The sequence below is a fragment of the Barbus barbus genome (assembly GCF_936440315.1).
Source record: "Barbus barbus genome assembly, chromosome: 33".
NCBI classification, from domain to species: Eukaryota; Metazoa; Chordata; class Actinopteri; order Cypriniformes; family Cyprinidae; genus Barbus; species Barbus barbus.
The window spans coordinates 18,289,616-18,313,862 of NC_136761.1; the positions used below are offsets into that span (position 1 = coordinate 18,289,616).

General features: G+C 37.0%; 1 protein-coding gene across 4 annotated transcripts in view; it reads right to left on the bottom strand.

Annotated features, from left to right (window-relative positions):
- The window catches only part of LOC306853180 (protein diaphanous homolog 2-like), a 446,875-nt gene that overhangs the window by 302,637 nt on the left and 119,991 nt on the right, over positions 1 to 24,247 (bottom strand). For all 4 annotated transcript variants that reach the window (XM_079390392.1, XM_079390393.1, XM_079390391.1 and 1 more), the window contains exons 8-13: positions 12,635 to 12,709; positions 12,445 to 12,514; positions 11,645 to 11,781; positions 8,181 to 8,289; positions 5,067 to 5,177; positions 3,204 to 3,316 (exon numbers count right to left, since the gene is read on the bottom strand). In XM_079390392.1, coding sequence (XP_079246518.1) covers positions 3,204 to 3,316; positions 5,067 to 5,177; positions 8,181 to 8,289; positions 11,645 to 11,781; positions 12,445 to 12,514; positions 12,635 to 12,709 — 615 coding nt within the window. The remainder of the gene's footprint in view (positions 1 to 3,203; positions 3,317 to 5,066; positions 5,178 to 8,180; positions 8,290 to 11,644; positions 11,782 to 12,444; positions 12,515 to 12,634; positions 12,710 to 24,247) is intronic.

The following is a 24,247-nucleotide window of genomic DNA, read 5'->3' on the forward strand; positions in this document are numbered from 1 at the left end:
AAAGGTACTGCAGGTCTTCAATTTAATTAAAGAAAATCTGTCTTGGGTTAGAAAATTATATATTCTTTAATAGAATATTAACAATAAACAGAGATGCTTAATAAAATCTATACTATATTGCATATTAGGGCTGTCGCGACTAGTCGATTTTAAAAATCTCCGACTTCATTTTGCTCACGTCGACTAACCGGTAAAATACCGGAAGTGGCGCATTTCACGGACGAGAATCCATAAAACACATTTTTAGACTATTTTCCAAGGCTGCATGATATATTAAACCCATTTAAAAATCATAATTAAGCATAATTGTGAATGCGCAAGCGCTATGATTTAATTAAATAATTATATGCGATGCGGTTCTAACACAGTATATGCACTTTAATTATTTCCATGTGTGTTTAAGCACTTTCGTCTCCGTTCACAGTGGCTCCACAGAAACTGTTATCATTTACATGCGGAGCGACTCAAACTCATCTCTGCATGTTGTTGTGAGTTTGGGTTTATTATAACGTTCATCTGGGAACGCAACATGCATCATTTCATCAGATTTGTAAGGTAAATCGTGTATAAATCTACACTAACACAGGAGAATACATCGAGATTTCAAAATAAAAGCTCAAACCCCCACTCTGAGTTTACACGGTTTGATGTCCACATATCCATGTAATTACAGCGGCTGTAGTATTTCTGTCCTAAAGAAATGGACAAATATTAAAGACTAAGTGTATGTTTGAATTAAATGTTGCTTGGTCAATATTAAACAGTAATGTGTAAAAATAATCATAAGCCGCTGGCGCCCCCTGCAGGCCTTTGCTGTTATGCGTAATCTACATTAGTTCTATTGTTTATAGTACATTATGTATTTTAACAGTTTTGTTCAATAAAACCATATGATTTATTGCTTTTGATACTTTATTTGAACTAGTTATTATTGCATTATTGCTATTATACATGTACTTTAAGTCATTTTAAAATCCATTTTTATTACCACAAAAAAATATAATTATAGGGCCCTATAAAATCCGTTTTATTTCCAAATTCAGTTTTTTAAATTGTATTAATCAAAAAGCCTGCCTAATTAATTGAGTTTACAGTTTTATCTGTACCAAATTCTGTTTTCCATTATTTCTGGATTCCATTTTAATTGTTCCATTAAATTTTTATAAAACGCATCTCCAATTAATTGATATTATACTAAAAAAAAGTATTTTTCAGAAATACTACACATTTATATTTTTCACCTAAATAAATTCTGGTAAATAATATTTCTGGTAAATAATCCTTTAAAAAGTGGTTTTTGATGATAATTTTATTATTATTAGACTAGAACACGTGGATATGTTGTCATTCTCACACTATAATACTGATCTTTGATTTCAGTGATTTGGACTCTGAGATGGACACTTGCTTCTTGCACTCTGTTGCACTTCACTTTTGCTTTAAAAAAGGATGTCATAGACATTTAGATTTAATTTGGTTTGTTAACCAAAAATAAAATTGTTGGGGGTTTTTTGCGGGAAATTAGTCGTTTAGATTAATCGATCAATCGAAAAATTAGTCGTTAGATTAATCGAAATAAAAAGTCGTTAGTGGCAGCCTTATTGCATATACAGTTCTATATTTATGGAACAATAAGACTTCCAGCCACTTAAAAAACTGCCCTTGCAGCAAACCAATCTGCACCCAGCATTGCCGTACATTTTCTAATTAACTCATATCATTTCAGTTATTCATAAGGTTGTGAGTGTATCCCATGTTCTGTCAACTCAGTGTGAGAATACAAGCATCTTCAGAGCATTATTGCTGAGAACACCGGTGATCTGCTGAAGTGAATGATTTTCTCCACACTTCAAAACCAGCAAAATGCACCAGAAAGCCATTCTCTATTAAGCAGGGCCACAAGTGTGCACACAGACACACACCGTCTGTGCATATTTGTATTTTGGGCATGTTTGCAGTAATATACTGGTGGGGAAGGTGATGCATAAACATGAGCTGTATCAGCATGGAACTGAGCAATACAAAAGACAGAGAGGGAGGGTCAATCAATCACACTGCCCAACTTTCAATTAATATTCAACAGCTTCCTGAAGTCACTACAGTGGCCAGAACTAACCTCTAATTAACCTCTACACTACAGTGACCAGAAGCGCTATATTTATACTACTACTACTACCACTAATAATAATAATAATAATTATTATTGACATGCACTTCCAAAGTTATAGTCAGTAGAATGTCAGTTGGGGGACCATCAAAATAAAGTGTTAGCAGATATTAAGCAGACAGTGTACTAATACTCTAATGACTGGTAGTTATTATAAATTAAAATAAAAAAATATTTTTTTTACCTGTTTTATTGTATATATATGGAAATAAATAAATACGTAAATTAAACAAGAAGGGCAGGACAGAACGATGTCTGTTGTATAGAAAGAAAAGGGGAAAAGGACTGAGAAAGACAGACACCGTTACTTAGATATGCATTATTACGCAAGGCACTTACAGATCAATGCCAAATTGTCTTTAGAGCCAAATGTTGTGTCTCTTACACAGCTGGCTGCTCACGAAAATCATTAGTCCAGACAGCCTGAACTAAAACTCTGGCTTCTCCATCATTTCAGCGAAGCTTTCACTCCGAGAGGTTATGGAAAGACAGTGAAACGATCAACAAAATCAGCACTAAAACAACATAAAAAAATGCTGCTTTATTTAATTCAGCGAATGGCTTCAAGCTGCTTTATAAAGGGTACTGTGAGGATACACAAAAATCCAGAAGCTACTGCATATGGCTGCCACGTATGCAGCTGTGGCCTGAAGGTTCAGATGCAGATGTAGAAACGGAGAAAATAAGTGTGAACGGATTTCCATAGCCGCGTAGCATAGTCTATCCGCAGATTTGAGGGGGAAAAAAAACAGAGGAGAGGAGAGCATAGAGGTTGCTCTCTGTGTCTCTGGAATGTCAGTATAATGAGCTCAGGGCCAGAGGAGGATGCTGGGATATGTGTGCGGTGCGTGCATGTGTTGATGTGAAGAGGTTTGTTTACCACCAGAGTTGCCAGAGGCTGGACTGGAATTGAAAAAAAAAAACCTGATTCTCAAATCCCTTCCGAATGAACTGGAGGTCTTTGCTTTAGACCCATGAGCCCCACCGGGCGCCCTTGCTGCTGCACGCGCACACGAGGCAGTGGTAAAAAGGATATTCCATCTCCGCACGAATGTCATCTAGTCGGTGAGACAGTTCGATGGAATCCTCCTCCTTATTTTCATTAAACACCTTCAGCTGAATGTCAAGCTCTTCTGTCTCCTTCAGCTCCTGCGTTTATAGAGGTTGACATAAGAGGAATGAGTGACTTATGAACATGTGTCCTCATATAACATTGGTAATATAGCAAGAAAAAGTCTGCTTTTTGGATACTTTAAACTCTTTGTACAAGGCCTTGAATTGACCTCATTGGAGTTTTGTGGAATTTAGTTCATGACTTTGCTTTCCCAGTTTTGAAATAAATATATGCATTCAAAATGTACAGTTTACAGGCATTAATGTCCTCAAACTAAGCAGTTCAAATGGAAAGATAATAAAAATTGTCTGTATGGTTTGCCTAAATTTCATGTTAAGAAGGAAATGCATAAAAAAAGAAGAGAAAACCAGAGTCCCTTCAAGGTGATGGATGAATGCCTTCAGAGGCTTCAGTATGCTAATAATGAATCAGCAGCCTATTGGCTAATTTTCAACATATTTGCCATTGAACATTAATTTTGTATCTAATTTTGACATTTACACTGGAAAAAATGCTGTTTTATAAAAAGTTTTTGAAAGCTGTGCTTGTCAAGTGATTCAAAACTCAGGTGTCAATTAAAACCATAAGTCTGATTAGATTTGTGTAGCATGATTAGATTAGTGTTGTGTGATGTATAGCACTGAGTGTCAATCTGTTTTTCTATGGTACACAGATTGTCTTGCCATGTATACCAGTAACACATGCGGCAGATCTAATGGGTTTAGAGAGGAAGAGACAAAGAAAGAGGGAATAAAATAGGTGTGCTTTACAACTCCACTATGAATCACTGCTGGTGTAGTTTATGGACGGTGAAAAGCCAAATGTAACCCAATTTCGGTAGTTATCAATCAGTGTACTATACTTCAGGCATGCCATCTGTCTTAAAGCAACAGCCAATCAGAAAGAGCACTCGCAATGCCGCAGTAGGAGGCAGGACGGAGTCTCTCTCGCTCTCTCGCACACACACAAACACACACTCACCCATCCATCTCCAGAAATGTGTATTTTCATTTCATCAGACACCATTTTCTATCTCTCCTTGAAGATTTAGTGCATCTCATTTGTCTTTCACTTTGTTTCTTTCCCTTTGCACTTGCCATTTTGAGGATACTAAAACCTGGAAACTCATTATTCACAATTAAAGAACAATGTCATATTTAATTGTCCTATTAAACTTTCAAATACATTATTCATAAATTACGATAAGCTCATCATATGCGGGGATAGATTGAGATAATTATAATAATTGCAGCAATAATATGGGGAGCAGTCAAAATGACTTATTAAGAGTGAGGAAATGCCCACATAAATGAGATGGTGAATGATGTGCTGGCCTGGTTGCGGGCTTTGTGGCAGCGTGGGGCAGAGATCTGCGTGCTGATTGATAATGATGTGTGAGGGGAATGGCCTTTATGAAACAAAGCTGTGCCATTAGAGAGGAGGACACTAAACCAGGGTACATTGTAGCAGTTTTCAATAGTTTTGTTCAATTGTTCAAAAGTTTTTATTTGTTCTGTAAGGCCATTTTTCAAACTTATTTTTATTTTATTTTTTTATCTTTTAGCCTTTACTGATGTCATTTTAAATCCAAACTCTTTTGTTAGATAACCAACATCTGTCCTTTGATTAAAAAAATTCTGTTGTACATTTGTAGTTTCAGTACTTAGTTTTACCACAAAAAAAATGAACATATGTCATAGTATATAAAAAAAGAAAAAAAATAAAGTTTCAAAAAATTAATAAAAATAAAAATTTTAAGAATGAAAAAGCAAAAGATATACTCACTGGAAGGATCTTCTTGAGGCCGCAGCGCAGAAACTCATTTCGTAAGTGTATCCTGAAGTCTAAATCATCCGGCGATGTAACGAGGGCATTGATCAGCTGCATGCAGGCCACCTGTATTCACACACACACAAACACCATAATTTAATGCAAGCAAATTCTCCTGCAAAATTCTGTACCCTGCAACAGCCTCTTATTCATACTGCTCTCATCTCTCATCTTAAAGAAAAAAAAATCAATATATCACATTGCATAAAATCAAATGAATTTATAAGGATGGAACGAGGCAGTTGCCACTGTGAAGGACTGGGAGAGAAAAATTTAAAAAATGCAGGGAAAAGATGTAAGTGGATTAGTAAAGCTGTCCAGAGGAAGGAGGGATGAAAGGAGGGAGCAGACCTGGCTGAACAGATGTGTATTTTTAATTGATTTATCAGATCATGGCAGTGGGCAGGGAGGAGTGCTGATGGTTCTTAACAGGCTATAAGGTGGCTCCAGGGAGCCGGTCAGGATGAGAAGGAATGCTCTTTGCTTGGTTGATCAATGCAGAGTGGAAAGATCACTCTTGACGGACATGTGAACAGTCTTCCCATACATTCACCAGCCTTGGCCTGGACTTTTGGAGTTGCTGTTGGCCTGCATGTTTTATTCTTCTGCATGATTTTATTTGTCAGGAGCAGCTCCATCATTCTGACTCTCGCTTGTTCTGCCTTCAAAGATCGGCCACAAAAACAGAAACTTGATTCATGGGAGAGAGAGTGCTTGACATGATATTTAGTCAATGACAGCCATTTAGAGCACAGGTTTGACTGACTTGAACATAACTGTGGGGGGGGGCTGACCTAAACTCTACAAAAATTTCATGACTGCAAAAAAAAAAAAAAAAAAAGAAAGTCTGTGAGAGATTACTGACATTCTTAAATTATACTAGTGCATTAACTTAGCCAGCCTTAAAATACGAAAAAATAAATAAAATATGAACGTGAAAATCTATAGTTAAATTAGAAAACTGAAAACGGGGAAATAAAACCTTGGGTTCAGGAGCAGGCCGATGGCATCAGGAACAATAACACTATTCTTAATTCCTTCTCTCGAAGTGACAGCCTACCCAGGAGCTGCAGAAGGCAAACGCAACGAGGCCCACTTTGCTCCCATCATGCAATATTATGCCTCCAAATCACCAAAGTTCTTAAATCTTCTCGTATTCCTATTTGAGCAATTATTTCAATTTGAATCATTGAAGCCGCCCACTGAGTGAATCTAGATCGTTCATCGAGTTCTCCGGAGGGCAAATGCATTTCATCATCAACACACCAGCCTATTTGGAACGATGTTGAAGATAGGGTGCTGAAGCAGGTTGAGGAACTTATTTCCTTTATGGTTTGAGTGTGCAATGATGAGCTTCTGCAGCACAGTGCCGGAGGTGGATTCCAGCAGAGTAATTAAAAAACGGCACTGCTGGGACGGTTTTAGGTTTGCGTGCTTGCGTCACTGAGATGGCGTGACGGCAAAACACATTTTAATCACGTTTAAAAAGTCAGGCTCTGCAGCCCATCGCAGGTTTTAAAAGTGTTTAATTTCTTTTAACCGCCAGTGTTGGTGAGGTGTTTTAATTTACTTCACAATTAGCAGCGGTTCTTTTCATTAAAATACTTTTTTCAAGGAGGAAAACAAGGCACCAAATCAAAGGGTTTCATTCCTTCCTTCTCCTCTCACTTGCCCTGTATCATATCACTGTCTTCACTGCTCTCTCAACAGCAACACAAAGATTAGGGATTTGGTTAATAAATGTGTGAGAAGGGCTTGTTGTGCTTGGTCACAGATCACTGGAGGCTGTGGAGAAGCATAGAATGATAAATACAGGTATGGTACTGCATCCTTGCCCTTTTGATTCAGTTCCTCTGAGACCAGCCTGGAGAATGCAGAGGAAAAACTAAGAAGGGAAATGAAAAAATAACCATCTCTCGAGAAGAGTTCTTTTTTTTTTTTTGGTTGTTGTCGCTAGTTTCTAAAGCTACAGGTTCTTTGTGTGACCTGGTTGGGGATGATTAGGGTTTAGAATACACCTCCTGTTGTATTAGAATAGCCAGCAGCTAGCTTCCATCTTATGGCGTAGGTGGCAGGGTTGACAGACGACCACAGAACACAGTGAGAAGAGGAATAGGGGGACTTGTTTACATGTCAAGCTGAGCCGGGGTGCCGAAGAGCTTTGAGTGGCAGATGTGCCAATTTCTACCTGGCTCCAGCATCAAAAAGAGCATTGGGAATGAAGAGGCCTCACACATTGACTGACACTAAACAGACCAGATCTATATCTACTGCCCAGGGCAAGCAGAATTCTACTAATTATTTGAAATAAGTGAAATAAAACATGAGGATATAAAATTTTAAAAAAGTATGATGTTGATGTGTGTTCTACTTGAATATTTATTGCTCGTTCTAGAGAATAATAAACACAACATCTAAATTCAGACACCGGATAAACAACATGCCTAAAAGGAATGGAATGAAATGATAAAATAAAGCTATTTAAAAACAAATAAAATCCAAAAAAATATATAAATAATTGAGCACAAAAAAATAAATAAATCACCTGCAATATACCAATTAAAAATAAGTAAAATCCAAAATAGTACATAAAAAATTAATTCAGAGTAGTAGACATGGTTATGGTCTTTTCTGATGTTCTAGAGGAGACACGTGTGCAACTAATGTTATTTAGAGAGAATTCTCTATACTTACAGCAAATTAGCATGCAGCATTTCAAAAATCTGTGTCTAATTTACAAACCTCCTATAATTCAAATTAACAGGATTTTAAAATAAGTTATTTTATATAAAATATAAAATAAGGATACTGCTGCATTATTCTTTTCAGAGTGAACACAGCATATACTATATGTAAATTTTGTCTATTAAAGAATGAGTCTTATTCTAGACAATATTGTCCTCTGAAACTATAGGTATTAATTTTGCAGCTCCAAAGTCTGTGTTACCTGAGCAAGAGTGTATGTGAATTTGTGTATAAAGAGTGTGAGGAAGGTAATAAGGTGAAGTGGCAGGTGTGGAATGGCAGCATTCTGACTCTCTTTTTCTTGGAAAGGGCAGCGACTCTGACCTGTAGCTGCTGTGCTTCGTGGTTCTCCAGCCCCTCTACTATCGGAGCAAACCTCTCCTTATTATTCCTCTCTGCAGCAATGGTCATGGCTGCCAGGATCTTATCCAGACTAAAGGAAAGCAAGAAGACAAAAAACATTGCATTTAAGTAAACAAGCTTTTTATCAAGAAACGATCGTGACATTGGTTTAGAATGTTCACCCAGGTTGGTCAAAGCTTGTAATCTCAGTCTTGGACATTTACGCAGGGGACTGGAACAAAGTCACAGACTTTTATGTAGAGTTATAACTCACTAGGTTTTAGAAATACCAAAACAAGCCTAATGTTCAACCATAGTAATAGGAGAAACCCTTTAGTCTACAATATGTGATGCTGTGTCAGAAGCAGCAACATAAGAGAACCAAAGAGATGCGTTTGGACATAAGTACAAGCAGTGTTGGCGTGAAAGCAAATTAAGGACTTTACAAGGTCCCATGTGTGTTTTGCTGACTCAAGCACTGGTGGATTGCAGTCCATGGCTAAGGAAAAGGATTACAGAATGCATCACAGATAAAATAATAACTGCAGAACAAATCATCACTTGTTTAAAAATAGCCCCTTCAGTAAAGAAACGCATACAGGAATGTGTGTTAACTGTGTATATCACTAGTCTTGCTCTTATCAGGTTAGGAAATGTTCATTTTGGAATTTATCAATTGTTTTCTATTTGAATATATTTTAAAATGCAATTTATTCCTTTGACGTTAAAGCTGAATTTTCAACAGCTATTACTCTAGTCACATGTGTCATATGATCCTTCAAAAATCATTCTAATGTGCTTCTAATCATTCTAATTTTCATCGGTGTGCAATTATCAATAATGGTTATTTTTATGATCAATGCTGAAAACAGTTTTTGCTGCTTAATACTTTTTTTGTAGAAACATATATTTTCAGGATTCTTTAATGAATAGAAAGTTCAATTAACAGTGTTTATTTCAAATATAAATTTTTTGTAACATTATACATGCCTTTTATAACTTCTGGTCAATTTAATATGGCTTAGCGGAATAAAAGTATCATATTTTTAAAATGTATATATTATTTTTAAATTGGACAGTACCTAACTTAAATTTGTAAATGATAGTGTATCTCGACATCCAGAAAAATATTTAGCTTTTTATATATTTGTAAGAAATATAATAAAAAAATTATTAAATATTTTTGTATTATAACAGAAATTACATTTTGTAGTGAATGAGTAATTTAAGGTTTAGTGCATCAACATTTAGCCTTTTTTTTGGACTACAATGCAGGCGTGTATTCTTCTCTTTGAAGATGATTAAATTCTAAATTCTTTTATACTGTACAAGTCTATTATGTATAAAAATCACAATTACTGTATGATTAAGACAGGCAGGCATAAAATGCTTGTCGACTCCTGTATGCGACAGATGATAAATGATACAGTACATACTAGTGATCTACACCAGATGTTAAGTTCACTTTCACATGTCTCAACCCAAAATCAGTTTGATTTGCTCTGTCGTGGAAAAACTGTGGAGAGAAGTTTTGTCGAGCAGCTAGGTGTAAGATCCGTGTTTTGTGATCCAGGTGATTAAGTTGTAGTCGTGAGTGGGCTGTACAAAGTCTTTCATGCTGGTTCAAACATGGCTTCAGAATAAGCTACACCTGCTCAACTCCTAAAGAGGGCTTTGATGTGACAGCACTAAACATAAGCCAGTGTCACTGCACAGCGTTTGAGGGGGAAGGAGCTAGTTTCAGCGCTAAGTGAGGTATCAGCATTTTTACAGCTGTCACACAGATCTACACACTCTCTGATCACCTACACACCCATAAAAAAACACTAATCTACTCACCTACCACACACCGATTCACCCAACCTGCACTTAGCATGTGTGCATGAGTCTGTCTGTGTGTGTTTGTGTGTTTACTCAAACAGATCCCAGGGCTGAAGATGCTGATTTCCAGATAAAAACGATCAGTTGGAAATTCAGCTTTTTAATTATTCAACCACAAAACTAACAGAGCTTGCATATGCTTAGCCAGGGGCTTTCTAGCAGGCTCATTTGAGAAGGGCATAGTAACATGTACTCTTACTGCACTGCAATGGATGCTTGAAATATCATTTTCTGATCACTACCGTAACGTAAGGGGACTATAGATATGTTATATATATTAGGGGTGTAACGGTACACAAATGTGATGGTTCAGTACGTACCTCAGTTTTAACATCACGGTTTGGAATGATTTCGGCACAGCAGGGGGAAAAACTTTTTTTTTTCTATAAATAGTGGTTTACTGAACAAGTTGCTCTTTCTTTAAATAGATTGTTATAGTTTTCATTTCCTTAGTGTTAAAAATCTACCTCAGCTTATGCTTAAAACTATAGGGAGCCCTTTTAAATTATAAGGTTACAATTAGGCCTAACAACTTAACCCAAACTTAAATTTAATTAGGCTACTCTTTATGTTTAAATAGATGATCAACCCTCAACTTTAAAAAATAAATAAATAATAAGAAAAAAAATTATGCACATTTGTAAATTGTAGATAATGCAGTTTTTAAATTAACTTATAAATAATAACATTTCTAGGCTATTTGTTAAATATTCAATTACACAGTGGCTGTCATAGCATGTTTCATAACAGATTAATTTAAACATACATTAAATAATTAAGAGTATATAATGAGTATATGGTGTAATATTTGGTGAAATGCTCCTCTCAAGACTTCATTTCTCTAGTGAACTAACAAGCTGTGGACACTGATGACTTGCTGAGGTAAATTAAATGCTACGTGACATTTTATTTCCACGTTGTTTTGTTGATGTCTTTCCACGGTTGAAACACTGATTGAGCAATTAAATGAGGCATGAGATGTTCAGTCATGTTTATTCGGGTTAAAATTAGCAGTACAGAGGAAGGAATGATCGCGTTCACTCGCACTCCGCTCTGCATAAATCTACGGCACGTCACGGCTCAGATGCAGGAACTGGAACTGATCGCGGCCGACACAATGCTTGTGTTGGGTTTATACCAGCACGTTTCTGAACTGTCCCAAAAACGGCTCTCCAAAGCGTTTGTACAGCGATCTGTCATGCTACATCAAAGACTGTCAAAACGCCATTTATATTGAATTTCCTGAAAAAAATAAATAAATACTGTATTCGCTTGGTACACATGCGTATCGAACCAAAAGACCCATACCGAAATGGTTCGGTACCAATATGTGTACCACTACCATACCATATACATATATACATACATACATGCATACATGCATACATGCATGCATGCATGCATACATATATATATATATATATATATATATATTTAATAGTATTAAATATTCAATAATATTTTTTACTTTATCATAGTGTATTTGAAGCTGAATTCTCAAGGCATTTTACTGAAGAAAACACTATAGAAAATCACATAAAATGGGATTGAGCTGATAATCTTACATGTTCTCCTCTCCGATGATACAAACAGCTGACAAAATCTTGACAATCTCAGTCATCATATTAGTCTGCTTGGGATCGATAGCCCTTGCGAGGAGGAGGAGGCTTCGTTCGTCCCCCAAGATCCGTTGGAGTCCATACTGAAAACAAAAAGATATTTAAATTTACTACAACTTGTAAAAATATAAACATTTTTCTTAATCCCTTAAAACTTTAAAATCAAACACAATGAACCCCTTGTGTATGGACAAATTTATGCTTTCTTCTCCTGAAAGAGCCAATTAGCCAGGTGTAGATATGTTTTAGGATAAATTATTTTAAATGAGGACAGGGCAGCAGGGAGAAATAATCATATTCCTGCATCTTTGTCTTCCTTCCAGGGTGTAATGCACTGCACTTGACCACAATTTGAGCAGAATGCAGAATAAATGCACTTGGGGGGGAAATCAATTAAATTAAAATATTACAGACAATTGTTTGGAATAAAACAGCATTCATATTTAACATGGCTGAGGTATAAACTGAATAAATTCAATGCCATTTAAGCATGAAAGCAGATTTAGAAAATATTAAATCTGATGATTATCTAGAGTTGAACGAGCTTCATTTGTGTTTGCTCCCATTTAATAAAGCAGCAGTATTTCAATCAGAAATGTATTCATTCTCAAGGACAAGTAAGGAGCTGGCATGATTTTATAATCTTTGATATGTTGCTTTGCAGATTTTTTTTTCTTCACTTGGCACGTGTGGGAGACAAAATGATATAAACTACTCATTGTGGAACTTTTAAATTCTAAACACACCTTATTGTTCATGAAGGCCTTGAGGCACTGAATGAGTTTATGCTGGTTCTTCTTGTCAATGTTCTCTTGCCTGAGGAAAAGAAAATCAGTGAGTAAAGAGAAAGATAAGAGAGTGTGAATGAGTAATCCAAAAGCACTGAAGAAAGGGAATTTCTTAAGATGACGATGTCAGAAAGTCTGCATAACTTACTGTTTCTTGTCAAGAAGCCTCTCCAGCACATCCAAAAGCAATCCGAGACCTTCATGGCCAAAGTTATTCACCCAGCTAAAAACAGAAAGAGACAGCCAAAGAACTTTGTTAGAATACATAAACCAACCAACAACTACACTGCGAACAAGTTCTTTACAGGTTAGAAAAGTTTGGTTTTGAAGATGAGCCGGGTTACAACACTCCGCTGTTTCTTGGAAGCAGTTACACCATTTCTTTTTTTTTCTTTTTCACACATCCATATTACTGACAAATAGCACAGGTCACTGTGGCACCAGCAGCATTATTTACAAGATGAGTCATTCTCTGTCTCTCAGGAAATGCCACATATGACAAGAACATGAAAAAATATCATGATTTTGTTCCCCACATTTCTGTTAGTGACTTAATGTGAAGAATTTCCCACATATGTGTGACCAGATGGAATTCTGGAGGAAAGAATAAAATATTTATGCATCCTAGAGGAGATATTTAGATTTTGTTTCCACTGAATTAAAAGTCATTAAATCAGTTTTCTTTAATAGACAGTTTGTATGTCTTTAGTAAAAACACTCACAGTTGCAAGTCAACACTCACATGTGCCACTTTTTAAAATTTATGAGCTTTGGATTCACCTGATTAACACACTTCTGAAACCAAATCCATCTAAGAATGCCGCACTGCAAATGAACTAGAGGTAAATGCAAATGAAAGAACTCTTTGTGTGTGGTGCCTTAAGGCAACTTGTGCAGGCCATTCGCTCCAACAGAAAGATAAAGCAATGCATGGGAGATAACAGTAAAACTGATAATGGATTGTGTAAGATAATTGGCTATAAAACACAATGTATCTGGAGACATTAAATGATCTGGAGGGGATAAGAATAGGGAGAGAGAGAGAGAAAGAGCGAGAGAGCTAAGCAGCATGTGATCGCATTTAGAGTATGTCATTAACATCACTTGTTCTTAGCTCCAGATTGTCAATAAAGCCAAATACATGGGGTAGTTTGTTGCAATAAAGGACCATAAGTCCATAAGAGTTATTCCTTTCTTTTTGATAATCATAATGCACAATGCAAAATGCATATTAAAGTCATTTGTATAAACCCATATGGTCACACGAGACCCTCAATTAGGGGTTATGCCTGCAGCCTAGGGCAGTTTAAGAAGGCTAAAATGCACTTTTCACAGATCTGCAATTAAATTAGTCTAAAATTACAAAGAAAGAGGCTCACCATGCCATTACTCAAAATTCATTACCGACCCAGCAAACTCAATTTGAAACTTATTACCATTTGCTGTACAGTACATTATAATGGCCTGATTTGTTAATAAAACATGTTAACAAAACAGTATAATGTGCTAAATTTATACTCATCTGTTTACAGGGGGCTTGTCATTTACTGTTTCCAATTTTGTCTTATCGCTTTTCAACTGTTTGTTGAAAGAAAAAGCACAGTTTGAGGTCTTTAATGAAAAATGAGCTCTATATGAGAAATATAAAAGCAGTGCTGCTGCTGTTGTGGAGCCGGTGAAAATAAAGGATTCAAGAACAACGCGTTTGAGTGCATGCAATTCACTTACAACAGCAGTGTGGGTTATGGTTTCAGTCTGCAGCAGATGAGTGTTGAAAACACATGAGGTAGTGTGGTGAGACCCAATGAAACCTTAGCCAACACTGACATTGTACCGCTGCGGTCATGTCACTCAACCTAAATTACTACAGGGAGATGAGCAGTAGTCAACCCTGAATAGAGATGTTCAGGTAGGACAATCTGAAAAGGCTATTTCACCACCTGATACTGTACCTCAGAATTAGTTTTTCAATAACAGTTTTCAATTTATGAATAAAATAGTAACTGCATTTAACACAAATATCAATGCGCAAATACTAAAATGATTGCCAATAATAATTTTCATATTATGGCTGATATTATAAATAAATAAAAAATAAAGGTGACTTGATATTACAAGCCTACACTATTGTCAAAATAAATCAATATGTTTTAACTGATAAAAGTGCATTTAGGCATCAAATCATTATAATATGAAGTATGAAAAAAGCATATGCATTATGAGATTTGAGATTTTAAATTATCATTTTCTGTCATTTATATTGCAGTCCTAATCATGAAAGTCTCTGTTAACCAAATTTAATTCATAAATCAAAAAAATGTTATTCTAAAAACTCGTTAGAAATTCCTGAGGGAACACATGGCTCGAAAACGCTCATTCTCTTCCAGGTTTTAGAAATACAAATTGAACAGCTCTATAAACTTGTAGTGCAGATAATTCAAATTCAAATTAAGAAATCACATAAAGCTATGCTCATACCACTAACAAGCAAGGAAATGAGAAGAAATTACTCTTTCAAAAGATAACCATGTCAGTAAAAGACAACTGAATTTAAGACACCAGCATGGAGTGCTGGTTTTTTTCATCACTCTTAAGGCATCTTCTCTCAACGGTTAGAGGCATCATGTTCAGGATTCATTAAGCAAGATATAAAACAACAAAAATCTTCACCCCTTTCTGCCTGCCTGTCTATCTGCAAGTCCATCTTAGATTACCTGTCAGATTTTCCTGGAAACCCCTGAGTAAACAACGCTTCATTTCCTGTCAAATCAGCTCAGTGACCTACACACACTCCATGGCATGGATCCAACAATTTGATTTAGGCTTATTCATGAAATATTGATTAGGATAATCCTGGAGTTAAGCGGCAGCAGAAAGCCAGCTTACAAAGAGTTACTTGACATGAGCAAATACGTTTTCTGGGTTAAATGAAACATGCATGTCCTGTTAAAGAATGCACGTATTTATAACAACAGTTGTTACATAGACATACTGCTTAACAATCAATAAACTGACAACGCTTAACCTTTCAGAGCATAATGCTTAAATAAATACATAAACACTGTTGTCTCTATGAAAACATGCATGTTTACTGTAGCAATGACTAAATATCATCAAGCCAATTAAATTCAATGAAAAAAACAGCAACAGTTGTGACAATGCAAGTTGTAGTGCAATCGTAATTAGGTTTGACATTCAATTTGCAATCACAGAGACATAATACTGCCATCATTAACATCACATAATAAATTGCAAATGCATGTGAAAAATCATTAATGATCATCAGCAGGAGTGTATTGTATAACACCACTCGACGCTCTAAAAGTCAGTTAACTGCCTTACGATAACCGCAGGTTATTCCTCTGACCCCCTGCCTTTATTTTCAAAACCCTCTAATGTCAACCAAAAGCCTGGCTGTTGAGTCTGACATTGTTATTGCACTTGAAGAAGCTCTAGAGTATTGTGTCATTGAGAACACTCTATGAGAGCAATGCCTTTCAAATTGTATTAGGGCTAAGCCATGGACGGTCTCATTCGGCTGCCTGTGGCCTATTCAGCACTGTTCTATTCCACTCGAGGCCCTCTGCTCCTAGCAACAAATTGCTCTCAACATTTCAACCCACCACTGAGCACCAGAACAGTTAGTCACTGACTAAATATTGCAACTGAGGTCTTTCTGCTGTTCATGACAATGTTCATGGCTCTGAGTGATGCTGAAATCACAGAGAGGCTCAAGGCAAGGCTGAGAAGAGATTGGCTTCCACGGTTTAAGTACAGTATTTTTGTAATGTGAGGAACGCCAATGAATGAATGAATGAATAGCAAAACATTAAAGAAATACATAGCAAGTAGTCTCAGCCTCATACGCCACGCCCAAGGACTGTTGGCTAAACGTCTGATGCATATGGCACACAAAAATGGAAACACTTCAGGAGTTTCAAAGTCGTCATCAGATTGGTTGAGTTATACAGGATTTCCAGGAGACGTGTGTATCGCGTTCTTTAACGTTCCACCTGGAAACAAAGATGCCGTGATGCCAAACCCACTCACGAAAGAAGAAAGAAGTCACGTTTACAACTGTGACGACGAGTGTTTATCAGGATCAACTAAACGCTGGATTCTCAAAACTATGTGAAATATATAAAGTTTGCGGAATAGAATCTTTAAAATACGTCCGACAGTTTTACACACACCAGTCTGTTATTGTGGCGACATTTCCACGCCCCAAAACGTGACGCTGAACAAAACAAACTATGTTTGTCATGTCGGTCAAAAGGCCTCAATTAAAGCTGCCATGGATTCCAGACCTTCAGCCGTCAGTCTGACTAGAAGCAAGCAATTTATAATGTGGCACATTTATCCTTCTAAAATTATCTCAACCTAAGCCTTTCAACCTATTCTTAACCTGTCTTCTGTTAACTGTGAAAGCTAACATGAATACGGCACATTCATGCTTAAAGGCCATGATATATTTGAGGAACCAGATGAAAAGGTCAACATAAGCGTGCAGAGAAGATTAGACTGAAAAAACAGCAAGACATTTTAATCAACACAGTAATAAAAAAAGGACAAAAGGCCCACAAGTATGAGCTACCAACTTAGTAACAACAACATTTCAAATTAATTATATTTTTTGGAACATTTCCAGTCAGTTCTTCATTCTGCTCTAATGAAGACAATATTTTCTGCTCTTCTGTTTATCCCATGGTTGTTACTTTGATGACAAGGCAAAACTTTGTTTATCACTTCCCCTCCCTCCATTTTGATCTGTCGCTTCGAATGAATATGCCAAAGAAAAGTCGTAATTATCTGTGCTGGGTACTGAGTGATGGAGAGGTAAAAAGGGAATGAAAAAAATGCTTGGCTGATTTCATCACAATTGTGAAGTGGACAGACACGGGCGGCCTGTCTTCTCAGAGCCTTTTGCAGACCGACGCATGACAGATACTGGGTTTTGGAGCGTTAAACGGGGACTGAACCCAGTGGCACGCTCGAAGAACAATATCCCTGGTGTCAGCGTTCTGTGATATGTCTGCCACACACTTTAGAAGGAAGGCACTGGGGCAATAACCTGGTCCGTTTAAAAGAGCCGCTGTTCCCTCTAATGGCATTTGGATCCCAGCAGGAGTCTCAATACAGCCACAATGACTGCACATCAAACCACATCAATGCCAGCTCCGCTTCTCTCTGGAATTGCAGGCTGTGAATATAGGGTCAAAATAACAAAGAAATAGCGGAAGGTAGCAAAAGTGAGTGTATGTGAGAAAGGAAGGAGTAGTAGCAGGATTAAACACATTTAAAATTGTTGGGAATTTGCTTAAGTGACGATTGATCAACTGCATTAACCAAATGAAAGGTTTAGTAAAAAATAAAATCCAAACCAAAAAAAATAAAATAACAGAAAATGTTTACATGTATGAAGCAAATACAAATGTATATATGAAAACAAAACAAAAATGTGTGTATTTTGTAAATTGATTGATTGTCTGTTGCCTTTGACGTCACACCTCAGGATTGTCGCTAATGCAAACGGATAGCTTTCTCCAGATATTAAAAACCTTCTTGTCCATGTCTCCCGGTCTTCCTTCCACACTTTCTCGTGTTAATGTGCAATCATTTTAATGATCATTTTAATCATTCTTGTGTTAGTGCAAATCAAATCAGAGCTTCATTTCCTATGTACTAAAACATTCGCTTGAGCTATGAGGGAGCTGACCTGATCTGAGCCGCGTGGGACAGTTTAACTTAATTCACCAGGGGCCATAAATATTTTAGACGCAAGTTCAAACATCTGGTATTATTGATCTGCTGGAGAAGTATGTCAGAGTGGGCAGACGGGGACAAGGGAATCAGTCATGACAGTCACCTCGAATGCTAATGGATTAGCGATTCCCTCGTTCAGAAGTCAATGGCAGCGTGTGTGTGCTCACTGCGGCTTTTCACGCTGCCAAAGGACTGATGTGGGCTGTCACTCAGAAACATGTAGGTCACCTGCTCTTCAATCTCCTGACCCAAATAACTCAAAAACATCAGATACACAGTGTGCTAGAGGAAAAATAAACCTAAAAATACTCTAATATGGAGCACTGACCTATAATCTATCTATATCACACTTGCTTGTAATGCTTGTCATGGAATTACAGAACTGTAATACTTGCACCAAAAATAAAAAAACAGACAAAAGAAATCCATATTAGTCAGATCACTCTACCGCAGTATGTAATTTCAGCATGAGACAAGCCCCCAAAACCTCCCATAAAAGGTGAGAAGGCTTGACAAAACAATTAATAACGAGAGGATGCAGTGAAAATCACAGACAGCCCAAAGATATTGAATTTAGCATGGCAGAATACTAATTTCCCCCATGTACCTGTGCAATACTATCTTTCACTTCAATCAATATGGAATTCAAATCAGATATCTGAATTATGTATGCCTTGCTGCAGGGCTCCACAGATACAGCTAGCTTTGAGGTTAACAGATGGTGGCATAAAATGAAATGGGCATCCCGTTTAAAATATATCCAGTCACGAAGGACATCAGGATTGGTGGGTTCCTTTATTGCCTCGGAAAAAAGCTCTTCTGTAGCGGCAGATGTGCCCACTGCTTCTATTAGACTCTCTATAACACAGTCTCAGGTACACCAGCCCGCGCACAAACACAAAAGGCTTGACAAGGGTTATGACGGCTAAATGCATGGTCAATAATCTTCACGAAGAAAACACAGCATCTATTTTTACAGACAGCTTGGCTACAGCAGCAGAAGATCGAATAAGAACAAGTCCAATCAAACTCTGGGTTTTACATGGTGATAAACCACATAATTAGTAAGTAGCATGCATTTGCACAAACAAAAGCCAGAAATAACTTCACTTATGAACTTATTAAAATAAAAACACTGCAGAAAACAGTTGGTAAAAATGGTTACTTTCTTCATTAGACCAAAATGAAAACAATGAATCCCTCATTGTAGCTGTGCAAGTATGAATTGATAATTTGTCCAACTTCAGTCCTTTATTTCTCCTTGACGCGGGCTGGATCAGGGGAGCTGATCCAGAGCCTGAGGGCCAGAACTAGGTTTCTAATAACATTTGGAGTCTGTAGAGAGAGAGAGAGAGTAAGAGCAGAAACTATCTGCACGGCACAGGAAAAATGACCTTAGCAGAGCCTCACTCTGCTGCCACAACAATTTATTTCACGAACCAACAGGTGAAGTTTTGATAACTTTCTCGGGGTAACTCAACATACAATAACTCTAAAGATGTTCAAAGTTTTACCTCCAAAGACTGTAGCCTATCTGCTTCCACTCTTCTGACCTTGACAGTGAGGAAACTACATCCCAGGCCCACAAAGTAAAAGATGATCAACAGACATCGCCCAGACAGTTATTTCCCAATACTTATACACTATTAATCAAAGTTGTCTTCTGAGACAGAATTGTCCAATAATTCAAAATGTATTTTATTAAATAATGAACACACTTTTACTTCACAATATCAGTTTTAGCAGTACATGAGTGTATTTTCTTTCCTTTATACCTGTCATCAGAATTCAGTTGGAGAAAAAATTTCCAGAATGTCAAAACACATTTATAAAATCAATTATGTATGATGGACAAGGGTGTCTAGCCATGTGCACGAAATAAATAAATGTTTAAACGGATTAACGCATTATAAACAATATTTGACAACCTGCACTGGCATGTCTACGTCTCCCGCCATTATCCATCATGACAATTTTGGCTGCCCATTATATTAATACAATTCATTTAAGTCTTAGTGAAACATACACCTTGCACACAAACATGTACACACACAAACCATTCAATATGGAGAAGTTATTGTATTCTGTTTTGGTTTAAAGTAATCCTTTTTTATTTTAGTAAGCTCTGTTCCAAAACTTGGATTTGCCTACACCGTATCCATCATGAATTTGCACAAGTGACAGACTTGGAACAGTAACTTTGTGCACTACAAAAAACAGTTTGACACAACTCGTTATTGATAATTCTTAAATCAACACTTTTCCCTATTTAAATCAAAATTTAGTCCGTCAGAGCTGTGGTACTGCGATATCTCCCCCAACTTTCCTGTTTACATGTTGCTATAAAGCTAAATTATAAATATCATTTAAAATGTAAGGAAGAAATTTAAAATGGCTTATAGTGCCTTCCAAAAGTTCTAAATGTCCTAAGCAAAAATGCAAACGAACAACAAAACTCTTCTTTTTCCCCTTATTACATCATAATAGCAATATGAAACCATTTGCAACTGTGACGCCTGATTACCGGATTAAACAGATTTCTTTGGTTATTTAGTTATTTTCTTAAATTTTTTAAAAGAAATAAAGATTATCAGGTCAGTATGCCTTTATAGATTTACTGGTCAACAGCAGTGTTGTTACTGTTAAACAATTACTATAATACCATAGTACAATTATAATTACTATAAAAATCATTCATTTAAAAAAAGCTGGAATAAAATTGTTTTATATGTTTAATTGTTTGTATATATATATATATATATATATATGTATATATATATTATATCCACCATCCTTATCCACCATCTTGGATACACACACACACGCACATAGTGCATTATGGGAGTGCCTAATAAGAATGCATGTGCTGCCTTTAAGAATTTTTGCCTAATTTAATTATACTGCTTCCTTGCCACTTTGGAAGCAGCATAATTAAGATGCTTACCTTTTGGTAATGGACAGAAGCCCTGATGCCTTAAATGCTGCCTCCATACACATTCACTGGGTTTTGGAAAAGATAAATAGATTCCTATCATACAAAGTGGCAATACAGGTGGATGTGCGTTTCTAAGCAGTCTGGTGCTTAAAAGAACACACATCGTGACACCTGGAGTGTGATTGTTTCATAGTCTACCATGCGGTACTCGTTCAAAGCCTCGAGTAGGGCTACAGCCTTCAGGATCTGAGGCTGAACGGATTCCTGTTAAGGAGTATCAAATCTTCAAAGGCACTAATAAGCCCATTACCTCCCGCACATGTGTCCATGGGTGCTCAGCGAAGGATGGCCGCATAGGCAGAATGATGGATTCATAGGCTCTGTGGGGCTCTAGTGGCTCTAGTGTCAGCATATCTTCCCTCCAATACACATCTCTACTTCCTCAGGCTCATGTCCCACACTGCTAACTACAACACATGGCTAGCTTCTATTCAAACCCTACACTGGAAAATAAATAAATAAATAAATAAATAAATAAAGTACTACTACTACTAAAAAAAAAAAAAAAACCCCCCAGGGAAAAATGCAGCAACTCCACCATGAAGATTTGGACATAATGAAAAGTTGGAGCCAAGTTCAGGATTGTCTGATTTTCTCTGGTGCATATCTTTGAGCCTGCAGATTCAATACGGAAGTCACAGCTGGGATTTAAAGTGGAGTGTAAAAGCGGAGAGCATAATACTGAGGGCTTAGCACAAGAAAGTGAAAAGTCAAGCCCTTTAGACGTTCTGAGGAGTGCAGTGGGGCCATGTCGTGGACGAAACGCACATTCCTGTTGGTGGTGCATTGATGAAGAATCAGCGCAGCCTGAACGCCACTGGAGATCTCTCATTGCTTGTCTATGTGAGAAAGCGCAAGATCCATCTGAGCTGTTGGAATGGATGATAAACCTGGAGGTTTTTATGCATGAGTGGGTGTTAAGAAAGTTCTGGATTACTTCTTGCATTGTAATATTGTTTCTGCACTACATTGCAAGCCTGTGGCACTGTTTGTACAGCTGCATCAGAAAGAAATAAAAACAGAGAGCACGAAAGCTTGAGAAAGGCAAGAGGAAATGGCTGTCATTAGTTACAGTGCATATTAACTCCATAAATGAGGAAATAAGACCAAATGATTATCTGTTAGTCTGCATTTTGGCAAGTATGAGAATTCAGAGTTAATGAAACAAGACTACAAGTGTGAGAGAATGATGGATATATAGTGAGAAAAGCCAGAAGATGAAGAAGTGATTTTAGTCTACCAAAATGAGAAGTGAACGATTGGTAGAAAGAAATGTATATAAAAAAATGAAAGGGGGAAAAAAGGAAGAAGATGTTGAAGGAAGACGCTGTATCCGCCCCAAGCACAGCCATCTGTGTATAGATGTGTGAGGCTGTGAGCTCCACACCTGTGAGGGACCACTGGGAAATGAGAGTCTTCTCCAACCTAGCAGCCACCTGGACAGCCAAACAGGTGCTCAGCCCAGACAATTAAACTATTACATAAATACAGGCCAACCAACGAGAGGAGATAAGCAGACAGTGACAGGACCTCAGTTATTCTCTCTTACATCTATTATTATTAAAATGTATAAAATTAAGTATTATTTTAAAAGGATACTCCATACAAGTTAGGCTCAGTTGACAGCATATCTGTTATAATTCATCATTATTATCATCATTTTGGCCCAACCATTTGGGAGGATTTAAAATCAGAAATGTGAAGGTTACATTAAATTGCATTACAAAGCTTACATTATATTAGAAAGCACTTACATTAATTCTGTTAAACTTGTGTATTATTTGAGCTGTATTAAAAAAAAAAAGTTTCACAGTCATTTTAGATTTCTAGGGCTTATGCCATTGCATTTTCATGGTGGCTAGTATTTTTTATTCATTTTGTGTGCTGTCTATTGAGCTAAACTTGAATTGATCACAGAATATTCTTTTCTAATATTCAAGGACAGAAATCTCAAAGGAGATAATAGCAGCCTGAGACACATGACTTTCTCAGCGCACAGTCACATCGTATGTGTTTTTAACATTCTGTTGTTTTTTTTCTATACTACTACAAGTGTATCCCAAATGTCACAAAAAGATGAGAATGGAAACCTGAAATGCAAAGTCAAAACAGAGCATTCAACCCCATTTCTGCACTCCTGCAAATGCAGTTTGATTATTATGGAACAGAACATGTTGCAGGAATCATGACTTAACAGGAATTCACACTCTAACATATTTCTTGCAGAGGACAGAGATAAGGTATGAACAGACTCGAGTAATTGCACCTTGGCAAAGTGAAGGAACTTGGGGTCATTTTCATCACAAATTAATTTCTCATTCAGCACATACTGTGGCTTTATGTCCAAACATTTCAAACTTGCACCTAGTCTTGTTGGAAAAAAAAGACTAATGGTTTCAGGAGAAATGAGTTGGGTCCCATAGGAATTAAACTTTAAGCAGACACCTAACTTTCTCTCATCTGTGTGGGATGGAACAAGTCTAGCTCTTCTTTAAGGAAGCTACTTTTACAGTACGTAACACCTCCACCTCAAATTGTCTTTAGATGATCCTTGCAAATGCAATAAAGCTGAAACTGCACATGAAACTGTCCACTTATACAAACAGCACTGCATTATGTTCTTGTCATTGGGGCGAATGTCTCAACTACATAAACCCAGAACACTGTAAAGGTTACATTAACATACAATATTCAGCACACGGGTGGATATTGTGTTTTGTGATCCGTAATAATTAGCTCCACTCATATTAACTGTAATGCAAGCAAGACGGTGAGAAGCTTCTTGAAAGTATTCTTTCAGTGTTCTTAAAAGACCAAAAAATGCATAGACTGAGGTAAAAGGTGAATTATATCAGCACGTTGAGCATCTCCAAGTATCACGTCACCCCAGGGTGCTTCTCTCCGAGCAAGACCTGACCTTTAGTGGGTGAGCGAGACACCACTCGGCACTCCTCTCTGACAGTGTACTCACAAGTTCAGCCATTTGCAAACGCCCGGAGGGTG